The sequence below is a fragment of the Pogoniulus pusillus genome, chromosome 5 (genome assembly GCF_015220805.1).
Source record: "Pogoniulus pusillus isolate bPogPus1 chromosome 5, bPogPus1.pri, whole genome shotgun sequence".
NCBI lineage: Eukaryota > Metazoa > Chordata > Aves > Piciformes > Lybiidae > Pogoniulus > Pogoniulus pusillus.
Window position 1 is genome coordinate 555,524 of NC_087268.1, and position 14,351 is coordinate 569,874.

At 51.0% G+C, this 14,351-nt stretch overlaps 1 protein-coding gene across 2 annotated transcripts in view; it reads right to left on the reverse strand.

Moving 5' to 3' along the window:
* Positions 1–14,351, reverse strand: part of TBX15 (T-box transcription factor 15) — a 71,519-nt gene that overhangs the window by 16,270 nt on the left and 40,898 nt on the right. For both annotated transcript variants that reach the window (XM_064143958.1, XM_064143957.1), the window contains 4 exons: positions 10,590–10,803; positions 5,261–5,362; positions 3,606–3,777; positions 2,342–2,509 (listed from right to left, as the gene is read on the reverse strand). In XM_064143958.1, coding sequence (XP_064000028.1) covers positions 2,342–2,509; positions 3,606–3,777; positions 5,261–5,362; positions 10,590–10,803 — 656 coding nt within the window. The remainder of the gene's footprint in view (positions 1–2,341; positions 2,510–3,605; positions 3,778–5,260; positions 5,363–10,589; positions 10,804–14,351) is intronic.

Here is a 14,351-nt window from a genome sequence, read left to right on the forward strand (position 1 = left end):
TGTAACTCATCCATGCCTGGTTGTGTGCCTCACAACCACAGCCAGGTGGTTTGGGAAGCAAGCCTATTGCTCCGGTTTGACTGGTATCTGGGTTGTCCCAGACTCAACCTTTTGGCTATCCAGCAGCTGGATGTACTTATGGACCTTCTAACAACGTGCAGGAGAAAAAGGGTCAAGCAAAGCACAAGGCACAGGCTTCAGAGATGGCAGATAGGGAGCCAGCCACACGCACAGGGTCCTGCTCTCTCTGTTCAGCACCTGGGTGGGCCTTCAGAGACTGCCTGGGCTGGAAACACACACTTAGTTAGTTAGTTAGTTAGTTGGTTTTCTTTCTCCTCCTCTCTACAAGGCAGGCAACAGGCAGACTGAATGCTTTTGGGGCATCTTCTTTGCTGGCAGGGGGTTGGAACTGGCTGATGCTGGTGGTGCCTTCCACCCTTGACTGATTCTGATTCTATGATTCTGTTCCCTACCTGGCAGAGCACAAGACCTTCCCTCTGCCAGCCTTGCATTGGCACAGGCCCCTGGCTCTGCAGTGAAAAGACAGAAACCTCCAGATCCTATCAGACTGGTGGCCCTGTTCACAGGAACTGCTCAAAAGGGACAAGTTGGATACGGATTGACCTGAAGTGGATTTGCAGGTGCTTTGCTTCTGTCAGAACCAAGCCCTTAACTCAGGCTATTAACCTCAGATCTGGAATGCAGCTCCCATTTTAGCAGCAGCTTAATTTGTGAACTTAATTTCCGCTGGCCTGACTTTGCAGCTGTCCTGGGACTTGTGAGCACAGAGATAAATACATTCTGTGGAGGATGGAATTACAGCAGAGGGAATCCCCACGGTGGATATGCTCACAATTGTTTCCAGAGATGCTTCTTCCAGTAAGGCAAAGTTTTACAGCCACTGGAGAGCATGCAGGCAGGTCTGGGGGGGTTGAGTTTCTTTTTAGTGCAAAGTTCTCTCCCACCCATCAGAATCCTCTTTGCTTACATTTTAAAAGCTCAACCTCCTGTTGTGGGGTGGGAGGACAAAGCACCAAAGCATCTGGAGTTCAAAAAGAGGGAAAGAAATTCAAGTCTTGCTTGCAGCGAGGTGGCTTAAAGAATCAATGCCTAACTGAGGTCCCTCCCTCAGCCAGGCAGACCAAGGGAGCTGCTGCATGTCCTGCCACAGAAGGAGGAGGACAGACTTTCCTCTCCTTTCTCAATGCTTCCAAGTCTGCTCTGCAGTTAAAAGTTGATGGAGAACATGCATTTGGGGGGGGGGGGGGGGGGTAGACCTGGAGAAGAGGAGGCTCAGGGCAGAGCTCATTGCTGCCTGCAGCTACCTGCAGAGAGGCTGTAGCCAGGTGGGGTTGGGCTCTGCTGCCAGGCACCCAGCAACAGAACAAGGGGACACAGCCTCAAGCTGTGCCAGGGCAGGTCTAGGCTGGATGTTAGGAGGAAGTTGTTGGCAGAGAGAGTGATTGGCATTGGAATGGGCTGCCCAGGGAGGTGGTGGAGTCACTGTGCCTGGAGGTGTTGAAGCCAAGCCTGGCTGAGGCACTTAGTGCCATGGTCTGGTTGGTTGGGCAGAGCTGGGTGCTAGGTTGGACTGGCTGAGCTTGGAGCTCTTTTCCAACCTGTTTGTTTCTATGATTCTATGAAGAAGAGGAATACACTGAACTCAAAGCATGGCAGAGGTGGATGCTCAGAGGGCTGCAGCAGCTCTGCTGTGAGCACAGACTGAAAGAGTTGGGGCTGTGCAGGCTGGAGCAGAGGAGGCTCCCAGGGGACCTTCTTGTGGCCTGCCAGCATCTGAAGGGGGCTACAAAAAAACTGGGGAGGGACTTTTGAGGCTGTGAGGGAGTGGCAGGAGTGGGGGGAATGGAGCAAAGCTGGAGGTGGGGAGAGTGAGAGTGGCTGTGAGGAGGAAGTTGTTGAGCAGGAGAGTGGTGAGAGGCTGGAGTGGGCTGCCCAGGGAGGTGGTTGAGGCCCCATGGCTGGAGGTGTTTGAGGCCAGGCTGGCTGAGGCTGTGTGCAGCCTGCTCTAGGGTAGGGTGTCCCTGGGCATGGCAGGGTAGTTGGAACTGGCTGCTCCTTGTGGTCCCTTCCAACCCTGCCTGATTCTGTGATTCTATGATTCAATGCTAGAGCAAAGTCACCTAGCTCAGGCTGTGCAGAACACACCTAGGCAGGTTTATGAATGTCTCAGAGAAGGAGGCTCCAGAAACTCTTTGGGGCAGCCTGTTCCAGTGCTCTGGCACCCTCTAAGTAAGGAAGATTTCCCCTTATGCTTAACTAAGAGAAAATCACAGCAGTACTTGTACAAACATAAAAGGAATCTGGATGCACGTAGCTTTACCTGTTGGTTTTGGTAGGCTGTCACTGTGGTGAAGACAGTCTCAGGGAAGTTGAAGGTTTTCACCCCATCTCCTGAAGGAACTGGCTTTGTAGGAGACAGGTCGCTGCTGAAGTCCTTGCGGATGACGTGAACACGGGGCTGGTACTTGTGCATGGAGTGCAGGATTATCTGAAGAGAAAGAAAAATGGCTTTAGGGGGGTGTCCCCCAAAATATTCTACACTACATCTGAATGTATTAAAAAAAACATGGATGGAGAAAAGGGTAAGGAGAAGAAAATGATCCTTTTTTACTAGTGTGAATGAGAGAAAGTGTGCTATGGGCAGAGAAAGTGTGCTATGGGCAGAGAAAGTGTGCTATGGGCAGAGAGAAAGTATGCTATGGGCAGAGAAAGTGTGCTATGGGCAGAGAGAAAGTGTGCTATGGGCAGAGAGAAAGTATGCTATGGGCAGAGAGAAAGTATGCTATGGGCAGAGAAAGTGTGCTATGGGCAGAGAGAAAGTGTGCTATGGGCAGAGAAAGTGTGCTATGGGCAGAGAGAAAGTGTGCTATGGGCAGAGAAAGTGTGCTATGGGCAGAGAGAAAGTGTGCTATGGGCAGAGAGAAAGTATGCTATGGGCAGAGAAAGTGTGCTATGGGCAGAGAGAAAGTGTGCTATGGGCAGAGAAAGTGTGCTATGGGCAGAGAAAGTGCTATGGGCAGAGAAAGTGTGCTATGGGCAGAGAGAAAGTATGCTATGGGCAGAGAAAGTGTGCTATGGGCAGAGAAAGTGTGCTATGGGCAGAGAGAAAGTATGCTATGGGCAGAGAAAGTGTGCTATGGGCAGAGAGAAAGTGTGCTATGGGCAGAGAAAGTGTGCTATGGGCAGAGAGAAAGTATGCTATGGGCAGAGAAAGTGTGCTATGGGCAGAGAAAGTGTGCTATGGGCAGAGAAAGTGTGCTATGGGCAGAGAGAAAGTATGCTATGGGCAGAGAAAGTGTGCTATGGGCAGAGAAAGTGTGCTATGGGCAGAGAGAAAGTGTGCTATGGGCAGAGAGAAAGTGTGCTATGGGCAGAGAGAGAAGGACTTTATTGCTTCATAGCTTCAACCAACATTTGAGGGCAAGTAATGAAGCAAGGGGAAAGCCTCCTTAACTCTAAAGAGTGGCTACAGACACATGTGCCCAGCAGGACAGAGGAGCATCAAAGCAGCAGCAGCAGCAGCAGCACCTTTTGTAGTTGGAGAGGAGCGAGGCAGCAGGCACAAGGCTTAGCTTCTAACTTACGTGGCCTTGATCATCAAGCTCATTGTTGGTCAGCTTGAGTTTGTCAAAGCTGACCACCTGCCTCATCCAGGTGTCTCCAGAAGCCAGCGAGTCAGGGTGGATGTAAACCCTTGGGGGCACTGGGGAGTCGGCATTGCCAGCCACCATCCACTTGGAGCTGTGGTACACATACCTGTAAGAGGAGGGGCAAATGACTAAGGGAAGCTGCCACTCACCCACCGTCACTCACTCACATTTCCAGGGCTCTCTCTCCCCTGCCACCCTACCGCATACCCCCCAAGCCCTCATTTGCAGTCAAGGCTGAATGTGCTTTACTGCAACCTCCTACCTTCTAAATGAAAGCCAGATCACCCCTGAGCCACTTGTTCAGACTTGATTCCTTATTAAAACCACCTTTGCAGTTATTTTCCCTATAAAACTGTGCCACATGTGCCTTCTCAACTCTTTAACCCTCTGCAAGCCAGGGCAGGGGCCTGGGAAATGTATGGAAACAATTCTCTTTCTGAAATGCCAGGCACAACTGCAGGCTGGGCAGGGAGTGGCTGGAGAGCAGCCCTGAGGAGAGGGACTTGGGGATGCTGCTGCACCAGAAGCTCAACAGCAGCCAGCAGTGTGCACTTGCAGCCCAGAAAGCCAAGCAGAGCCTGGGCTGCAGCAGCAGCAGTGTGGCCAGCAGGGCCAGGGAGGGGATTCTCCCCCTCTGCTGTGCTCTGCTGAGACCCCACCTGCAGTACTGCAGCCAGCTCTGGAGCCCCCATTGCAAGAGGGCTGTGGAGATGCTGGAGTGTGTCCAGAGCAGGGCCAGGAGGATGCTGAGAGGCTGCAGCAGCTCTGCTGTGAGCACAGACTTGAAAGAGTTGGGGCTGTGCAGGCTGGAGCAGAGGAGGCTCCCAGGTGACCTTCTTGTGGCCTGCCAGCAGCTGAAGGGGGCTCCGAAAAATCTGGGGAGGGACTTTTGAGGCTGTCAGGGACTAGGGACTGGACTGGGGGGAATGGAGCAAAGCTGGAGGTGGGGAGAGTGAGAGTGGCTGTGAGGAAGAAGTTGTTGAGCAGGAGAGTGGTGAGAGGCTGGAGTGGGTTGCCCAGGGAGGTGGTTGAGGCCCCATGGCTGGAGGTGTTTGAGGCCAGGCTGGCTGAGGCTGTGGGCAGCCTGCTTTAGGGTAGGGTGTCCCTGGGCATGGCAGGGTAGTTGGAACTGGCTGCTCCTTGTGGGCCCTTCCAACTCTGACTGAGTCTATGAATATACAACCTAAACCTCCCATGGTGCAAACTGAGGCTATTTCCTCTCTTCCTCTCACTTGTTATTTAGGAGGTGCTAAAATGTGCTTTACTCCAACCTCTTTTCAGGGAGGCATAAAGAGCAAGAAGGTTCCCCTCAGCCTCCTTTTCTCCAGGCTAAACTTCAATCTAGAAGTACAACAGAGCATCTTCAGCCCCTGGTTTTGTGTCTCACCATTCTGGTTAAATCAAGCATGTTGCTGTAAATCAACATGGCCTGGGTTTGTGCCTCTCACAGTTCTGGTCAAATGAAGCATGCTGGTGTCAGCAGGGTCTCCTGCAGCATACCTTTGCAATGGTGTTTAGTGGCATGTTCCTAGGTTGTCATCAATGGGAAGTTATTGCAAGGTTCTTTCTTCTGCAACTAAAAAGCTTACCTGTATCTCTTGTTATCTACAGGCACAATGTCCATGGCAATATAATACTGCTGGTGGGGATCCAAGCCTGTGATTTTCACTCTCATGGCTGGAAACATTCTCCTAGGAAAAGAAAAGCAGGAATAAGGAAGAAAATGGTGAATAAGGATCATGAAGAGACTGTTCAGACCTCTCTTTGACACCAAGAGCAAGCTACTTTACACAGCTCGGCCAAGATTGTGGTGTGACCTAGAAGAAATGTTTGTCCATGGCTTCTAGGAGTCATCCCCAGGAGGTTCATCATTCCATTGAGCATCATTTGAGCTAGCAGTGTGCCCAAGTGGCCAAGAAGGCCAACAGCATCCTGGCCTGGATCAGCAATGGTGTGACCAGCAGGAGGAGGGAGGTGCTCATGCCCCTGTACTCAGCACTCATAAGACTGCTCAGGGAGGTGGTGGAGTCGCCATCCCTGGAGGTGTTTAAGAGGAGAGTGGATGTGGTGCTTGAGGCTATGCTCTGGTGATGAAGGATGCTGGGATGCAGGCTGGTCCTTTCCAAGCATAGCAATTCATAGTGATGAGATGTTGTGCTGAGGGGTTTGGTTTGGTCAGGGACTTGTCAGTGTGAAACTCATGATTGGACTCAAGGAGCTTGAAGGGCTTTGCCATCTAAGGAATTCTGTGACTCTGTGATCCTGTGGTGGCCCCTTTTGATCCAAGCTCAGCAGATTCTTTTTTCCCACCCAGGCCACATATAACCACTTGCAGAAAGGAGTGAAGGAGGAGGTTGGTGGTGAGACTTTGCTTTACCTGGAGCTTTTACTCCTCAGGCCACTAAGAAGGAGAGTTCTGACCTATTAGGAATGAGAATGTCCTTGAAAAGGGACATTTGCTGTGGCAGGCAGGGAAAGCACCACCCCACAGCTGCCAGAGCACAGCTAACACAAGCTATGAGAGACATAAAACTGCAGAAACCCTTCAAGGGGAGAACAGCCTTGTGCAACTGATGGTAGGAGTTTCCTTCTGGGATGATTCTGGGGAGAAAAAGGAATCATGGATTAGCCTTTGGTGGCTTGAGGGCATTGCCTCGATTCTACCACAATGGCTCCTTAAATCTGCCAAGCCAAATGGGTACAGGATGTGGCATTTTACAGCCTATCTCTCCTTAATTGGAGAGAAGCGGCATGGGAGCAGTTTAAGAGGTAGGTCATGTTTCAGAGGGTTCATGAGAAGCCTAGGATTAAATCTGAGTCTCTCTGGCTCTAAAGGTTGCAGGCTTTATTGGGAAAATTGAATGCTGTGTGTCCCAAGAAGCTGTCTCCAAATCCACAGCCTTGTGTGAAGCTGTAGTGTAGCCTGTGGGGTGGTTTGCTTGTGAAAGACCTTGTAAAAGATTACCGCAGACCACTCCACAGGCTTAGAAGTTAAGCTCTTAAATGACCAGCCAGAGCTTTGCTGATCCTGTTGCTTTCTCTAAGCTCCAAGTCTACTTTTAAAGATGTGTAAAGCATTACAGTTGTTTGAGATCTTTCCACTCCCCACCCCCCTCCACCCAGCCATTTTTTCCCTGTAGGTGTAAAACTAACTTAGGTTTCTTTGCTGTGAGAATGTGTCCTGGAACTGTCACAGCAGGTCTCCAGTACTGCTGCTGAGTGGAAAGGAGGGAACTAGAAAACACACAAACAGATGCTGGTTGGACTTGACAATGATGGTTGGACTCGATGGAGATGGTTGGACTTGATAATGCTGGCTGGATTTGACAATGATGGTTCTGGCACCATGGAAGAAATGTTTCTTTATGTTTAAATGGCATCTCCTGTGTTCTAGTTTGTGCCCATTGCTCAGTGTCCTATAGTAGGGCACAAGTCCATCCTCTTGACCTTTACCCTTTAGCTATTGATAGGCTTTGGTAAGATGCCCTCTCAGTCTACTCTTCTCCAGGCTAGAGCCCAAGGTCTCTCAGCCTCTCCTCCTAAGAGAGGTGCTTCAGTCTCCTCAGCATTTCTGTGGCCTTCTGCTGAACTCTTTTCAGTAGTTTTCTGTCTCTCCTGAACTGGGGAGTGCAGAATTGGACACAGTACTCCAAGTGTGGCCTCACCAGGGCAGAGTAGAGGGAGAGGGGAACCTTTCTCCCCCTGGTGAATTCTGAGAGCCCAGATAGGAAACAAGGCTCTAAACAACAATGCACTGTGGATTTCGCCCCCAGCACTTAGGGGAAGTTCCCTCCAATGGAAGGGGCAGGACAGCTCCTGGGTTTGCTGGCTCTGGCCCTGTCCATGGTGCTGAGTTCCTGCTGTGCAGCATCCACCAGAATTAAAACATAGAATCGTAGCATGACTTGGGGTTGGAAGAGACTTGTGCAAGTCGTCGATTCAAACCCCCTTGTCATGAACAGGAGCATCCTCAATTAGATAACCTGGCTCACAGCTCTCTTTTGCCCCCATAAGTGCAGGCACAAGGGATAGGATTAGGAAGTCATCAAATTCAATCCCAGTTGCTCTGGTTCTGTACTTCCTTATCCTGCTTCCAGGTCATTTATTACTCAGCAACACACAGTCACAGTCTCACCTGGGGACTTGGGGGTGCTGCTGGAGGAGAAGCTCAACATGACCCAGCAGTGTGCACTTGCAGCCCAGAAAGCCAAGCAGAGCCTGGGCTGCAGCAGGAGCAGTGTGGCCAGCAGGGCCAGGGAGGGGATTCTCCCCCTCTGCTGTGCTCTGCTGAGACCCCACCTGCAGTACTGCAGCCAGCTCTGGAGCCCCTGGGACAAGAGGGCTGTGGAGATGCTGGAGTGTTTCCAGAGCAGGGCCAGGAGGATGCTCAGAGGCTGCAGCAGCTCTGCTGTGAGCACAGCCTGAAAGAGTTGGGGCTGTGCAGGCTGGAGCAGAGGAGGCTCCCAGGTGACCTTCTTGTGGCCTGCCAGGATCTGAAGGGGACTACAAAAAATCTGGGGAGGGACTTTTGAGGCTGTGAGGGAGTGGCAGGAGTGGGGGGAATGGAGCAAAGCTGGAGGTGGGTAGGTTCAGAGTGGCTGTGAGGAGGAAGTTGTTGAGCAGGACTGCCCTAACATTGATACTTGACATTCATAGAGCACTTCACATTTTCAATGCACTGCAGAATTTAATTAACATCATTAAATGAAAAGAAGGAAAATGACATTAACACCAGAATGGCCAAATATCTTAGTTGGAGGCATCAGAGAAGGGCCACGAGGATGGTCAAAGGGTTAGAGCACCTCTCCTATGGGGACAGGCTATGAGAGTTGGGGGTTTTCAGTTTGGAGAAGGCTCCAAGGTGACCTTACAGTGTCCTTCCTGTATCTGAAAGCTAGTGAGGGACTTTTTAGGGTGTCAAGTAGTGGTAGGACTAGGGGGAATGGACCCAAGCTAGAGCAGGGTAGATTTAGATCAGACATTAGGAAGAAATTCTTCACCATAAGGGCAGTCAACACTGGAACAGGTTGCCCTGGAGGGTGGTGGAAGCCTGATCCCTAGAAGTTTTTAAGGCCAGGCTGGATGTCAGGCAACCTGATGTAGTAAAAAGGTCCCTGCCAAAGGAAGGGCGTGGTGTGGGGGTGTGGAACTAGATGATTCTTGAGGTCCCTTCCAACCCTGACAATTCTGTGATCCATAAATTTGTAAATGGCTACAAGTTGCATTTTGTCTGACAGACTTCTAGACGCTTCTTAACAGGATGAGGATGAAGCCAGACTCTTCTCAGTGGCATTCAGTGACAGGACAAGAGGCAAGGAACACAAACTGGAAGACAGTAAGCTCCAGGTAAACATCAGGAAAGATTTCCCTCTGAGTGTGCAGAGCACTGGATCAGGATACCCAAAGATGCTGCAAAGGCTCTGTCCCTGGAGGCATTCCAGACCTGATTGCACATAGAATCATAGAATCAACCAGGCTGGAAGAGAGCTCCAAGCTCAGCCAGCCCAACCTAGCACCCAGCCCTGCCCAACCAACCAGACCATGGCACTAAGTGCCCCAGCCAGGCTTGGCTTCAACACCTCCAGGGATGGCCACTCCACCACCTCCCTGGGCAGCCCATTCCAATGCCAATCACTCTCTCTGCCAACAACTTCCTCCTAACATCCAGCCTAGACCTGCCCTGGCACAGCTTGAGGCTGTGTCCCCTTGTTCTGTTGCTGCTTGCCTGGCAGCAGAGCCCAACCCCACCTGGCTACAGCCTCCCTGCAGGCAGCTGCAGGCAGCAATGAGCTCTGCCCTGAGCCTCCTCTGCTGCAGGCTGCACACCCCTAGCTCCCTCAGCCTCTCCTCACAGGGCTGTGCTCCAGGCCCCTCCCCAGCCTTGATGCCCTTCTCTGGACACCTTCCAGCACCTCAACATCTCTCTTGAATTGAGGGGCCCAGAACTGGACACAGCACTCAAGGTGTGGCTTCACCAGTGTTGAGTATAGGGCAAGAATAACCTCCCTGATGTGTTTTACTCTAGGTGATCCTTCTCTAGTAGAGGGTTTGGAATAGATGATCTTCAGAGGTCCCTTCCAACTCCTACCATTCTGAGTGATTCTGTGTTTCTGTGAATAGCAGACAGCAATCACAGAATCATAGAATGAACCAGCTTGGAAGAGACTTCCAAGATCATCCAGTCCAACCTAGCACCCAGCCCTGGCCAATCACAGTGGAGACCTTATTTCTGGTTATCAGTGTGGCAGGGTGAGTTTTTCAGTTTAAAACATCTGTTTCCTTAGTGGCTCTCCCCAGCCTCAGCTGAGGTGTATCAGTCACAGGAGCAGAGGAGAACATTCAGCCTGCACATTTTTTTTGCACAGGAAGCCATTACCATTTTCCCTGTTCAGAATTTCAGGAAGACATTCATTTGGTGCAAAGGTAAGTTTGGATTTCACTGGTTTTGAGATTAAATCAACTCCTTCTCTCTGTTTAAGGTTAACTCAACTGGCACATGAAGTGCTATGGGAACTTGAAAGGAAACTCGGATGGCTCACCTCCAAATTCTTAACTCATCTTCAAGGCAGTACAGCCAAAAGTACAGTGATCATTTCCTGCTTTCTCTGCTCAAAGGGAGGACTATCCCCTACAGTTTCCTGCAGCTGCCACTTCTCCTTTGAAGGCAGCAATTCAAGCAGCAATAGGAAATAGCTTTACCTGTCTGAAGAAAGCTAGCAGAAAATGCAGCTGTGAAGCTGGGACACTCGTTTAATTTTTCCTGCATGTTCACTCCTTTGATTTACCAAATAATTAAATAACAAAGTAGATAAATAGATAAATAAATAAATGGGGCATTTCTTTGTTAAAGAAAAACCAACTCGTTCTCTTCTTTCCTTTTGTGTTCTTTGACTAGACAGAAGGCCAGAGGTATCTCACCTGCCTGCTTTTGTGATGATCATCTCTGTCCCAATGTCATGGAAGCGTTTCCAGAGGTCGGCACACTGCAGCTCTACCTGGATCTCTTCCATGGATGAGGCTGGAGGAGCCTGAGGGCCTGAGCCACCAGATGTAAGGTCAGAATGGGAGCCAAATGAGCAGGACGTCCTCTCTGCCAGCACTTCTGTGTCTGATCCAGTGCTCTGCTCTGAGTCTGCAAAGAAAATGTATCAGATAAGACAGCAGTTCTACCACTGAAAGTGGCAAGAGGCAGGAAAGCCAACAAAGGAAGTGCTAAAGAACAGTATGGTCACAGAATCATGGGATCAAGCAGCTTGGAAGAGAGCTCCAAGCTCACCCAGCCCAGCCTAGCACCCAGCCCTGGCCAACCAACCAGACCATGGCACTAAGTGTCCCAGCCAGGCTTGGCTTCAACACCACCAGGCACAGCGACTCCACCACCTCCCTGGGCAGCCCATTCCAATGCCAATCACTCTCTCTGACAACAACTTCCTCCTAACATCCAGCCTAGACCTGCCCTGGCACAGCTTGAGGCTGTGTCCCCTTGTTCTGTTGCTGTGTGCCTGGCAGCAGAGCCCAACCCCACCTGGCTACAGCCTCCCTTCAGGTAGCTGCAGGCAGCAATGAGCTCTGCCCTGAGCCTCCTCTGCTGCAGGCTGCACACCCCCAGCTCCCTCAGCCTCTCCTCACAGGGTTTATGTTCCAGGCCCCTCACCAGTTTCATTGCCCTTCCTTGGATGTCCTCATTGACCATGTAAGTGCAAGTGTCCTAGTGAAGGAATGAAACAGCTGTTTATATGCATTGTCTGCATTTTGAGAATGCTCTTGAGAGTAGGAAGGCTCTTTAGAGGGACCTGGACAGGCTGCATCAATGGGCCAAGTCCAATTGTTCTTAATCTCTTCACAGAGAGAGGGATTTGCCATTGGAATGGGCTGCCCAGGGAGGTGGTGGAGTCGCTGTTGCTGTAGGTGTTGAAGCCAAGCCTGGCTGGGGCACTTAGTGCCATGGTCTGGTTGGTTGGGCAGGGCTGGGTGCTAGGTTGGGCTGGCTGAGCTTGGAGGTCTCTTCCAACCTGCTTGATTCTGTGATTCTGTGATTCCATGATTCTAAGGTCAAGTGCCATGTCCTGCACTTAGGTCACAACAACTCCATGTAATACTCCAGGCTTGAGGTAGAGTGGCTGGAAACTGCCCAGCAGAAAAAGACCTGGAGGTGTTGATTGACTGCTGGTTGAACTTGAGACAGTGTATGCCCAGGTGGCTAAAAAGTCCAATAACATGCTGGCCTGTATCAGGAATAGTGTGACCAGCAGGAGCAGCAAAGTGATTGTGCCTTCAGCACTGGTGACTCAACACCTTGAGTCCTGCATTTATTTTTGGGGCCCTTGCTACAAGAAAGACATTAAAATGCTGGAGGGGATCCAGAGAAGTGCAATGAAGCTGGTGAATTGTCTTGTGAAGAGCAGCTGAAGGAACAGGGCTTGTTTAATCTCTCTCCAACTCCCTGAAAGGAGATTGAAGCCAGGTGGGTGTTGGTCTCTTCTCACCGGTGACAAGAGACAGAGTGAGAGGAAATGGCCTCCAGTTGCACCAGAGGAGGTTTAGGTTGGCCATTAGAAACTACTTCATTGAAAGGGTTCTCAAACCCTCTAATGGGCTCCTGAGGGAGGTTGTTGAATCCCTATCCCTGGAAGTGTTTCAAAGAGGCAGAAATATGGTGCTGAGGCTGATGGTTTAGCACCAGCCTCACCAGGACTACTCCATCAAGTTCTGGAGCTCCTATTGCAAGAAGGGTGTGGAGATGCTGGAGTGTGTCCAGAGCAGGCCCAGGAGGATGCTCAGAGGCTGCAGCAGCTCTGCTGTGAGCACAGACTGAAAGAGTTGGGGCTGTGCAGGCTGGAGCAGAGGAGGCTCCCAGGTGACCTTCTTGTGGCCTTCCAGCATCTGCAGGGGGCTCCAAAAAATCTGGGGAGGGACTTTTGAGGCTGTCAGGGACTAGGGACAGGACTGAGGGGAATGGAGCAAAGCTGGAGGTGAGGAGAGTGAGAGTGGCTGTGAGGAGGAAGTTGTTGAGCAGGAGAGTGGTGAGAGGCTGGAGTGGGCTGCCCAGGGAGGTGGCTGAGGCCCCATGGCTGGAGGTGTTTGAGGCCAGGCTGGCTGAGGCTGTGGGCAGCCTGCTCTAGGGTAGGGTGTCCCTGGGCATGGCAGGGGGTTGGAGCTGGCTGATCCTCGTGGTGCCTTCCAGCCCTGCCTGATTCTGTGACTCCGTGATTCTATGACTAGATAATGTTTGCACTCAATGATCTTGAAGGCCTTTTCCAACCATAATGATTCTCTGATTTATCTTCTGTGAGAACCCTGCCTGATGTCTTATTGGACAGGAAACATTTTGCTTCAGAGATCTTTCCAGTAAGCTTTGCCAGCAGTGTGAGCAATCTGCCAGCACAATGCAGAAACTCCACAGACCATTGGACAGGTTCAATATGTGTCTGCCACCCAACCAGTTTTGAGTACAGAGGTCTTTATGTCCGTCACTAACTTCCAGCTTGGACTTAAGCAATGAGAGGGCAGATTCAAAGTAGATGTTAGGGAAGGGTTCTTTGCAGTGAGGGCGGTGAGACACTGAAACAAATTGCCAAGGAGGTTGTGGCTGCTCCCTCCCTGGAGGTGCTCAAGGCCAGCCTGGATGAGGACTCGAGCAGCCTGCTCTAGTGGGAGGTGTCCCTGCCTATGGTGGGGGTTGGAAGTGGGTGATCCTTGAGGTCCCTTCCAGCCTAGGCCGTTCTGTGATTCTGTGTTCAGCTCTCCATGTAAGCAGCACAAACCTACCAACAGATGATTGTTACATGAAGAGGGCCTGGACCAGAAGATCTTTCTAGGTCCCTTCCAGCCCCTGACATTCTATGAGTCTATGATTCCAAGAGCAGTAGCACACCCAAAAGTGACATGTTTAGAGCTAAGTTAGTTCAGGATAATACAGACAAGCCTGCTGAGGTTCAGTGGACACAGACAGAGAATCACTCTGAGAGTACAGAGGAGCTGAGCCATTTGCTCCCCACTGTGGGAGCCCAATAGTGCCGGGGGTGATTTGGTACACTCAGCATGGCTGCACCAAGGGCAAATCCTGCCTGACAAACCTGGTGGCCTTCCTGGACCTGAGCAAGGCCTCTGACACTGTCCCGCACCACATCCTGGTCTCCATCATGGGTTTGATGGGTGGAGAAAAGAACTGGCTTGATGGCTGCACACAAAGAGTGGCTGTCCATGGCTCCATGGCCAAGTTGGGGCCAGGGACAAGTGGAGTCCCTCAGAGGCCAGTCCTGGGCCCAGTCTTGTTCAACATCTTTGTGGGTGACCTGGACAGAGGCACTGAGTGCAGCCTCAACTTGAGACTGTGTCCCCTTGTTCTGTTGCTGCTTGCCTGGCAGCAGAGCCCAACCCCACCTGGCTACAGCCTCCCTTCAGGTAGTTGTAGCCAGCAATGAGGATGCTGAGTTCATTCCAGAATCATGGAATTCAAGGGAGGTTATCCACATCTGACATATGAAAATCATCCCTAATGACATCCAGTTCTGTAGCACTGTGACTCTGTGCTAGCATTCTGTACATGTGTTAGGGTTATTAATTGATCAGGACAGAGGTGTCAACATCTGGAAGTGAGCAACATTCAGAGGGCTGTACAGGGTGAAGCAGTCCTCAGTCTGTAGTAACTAATTCTTGTGGCTGACAGCTAGCACAGCT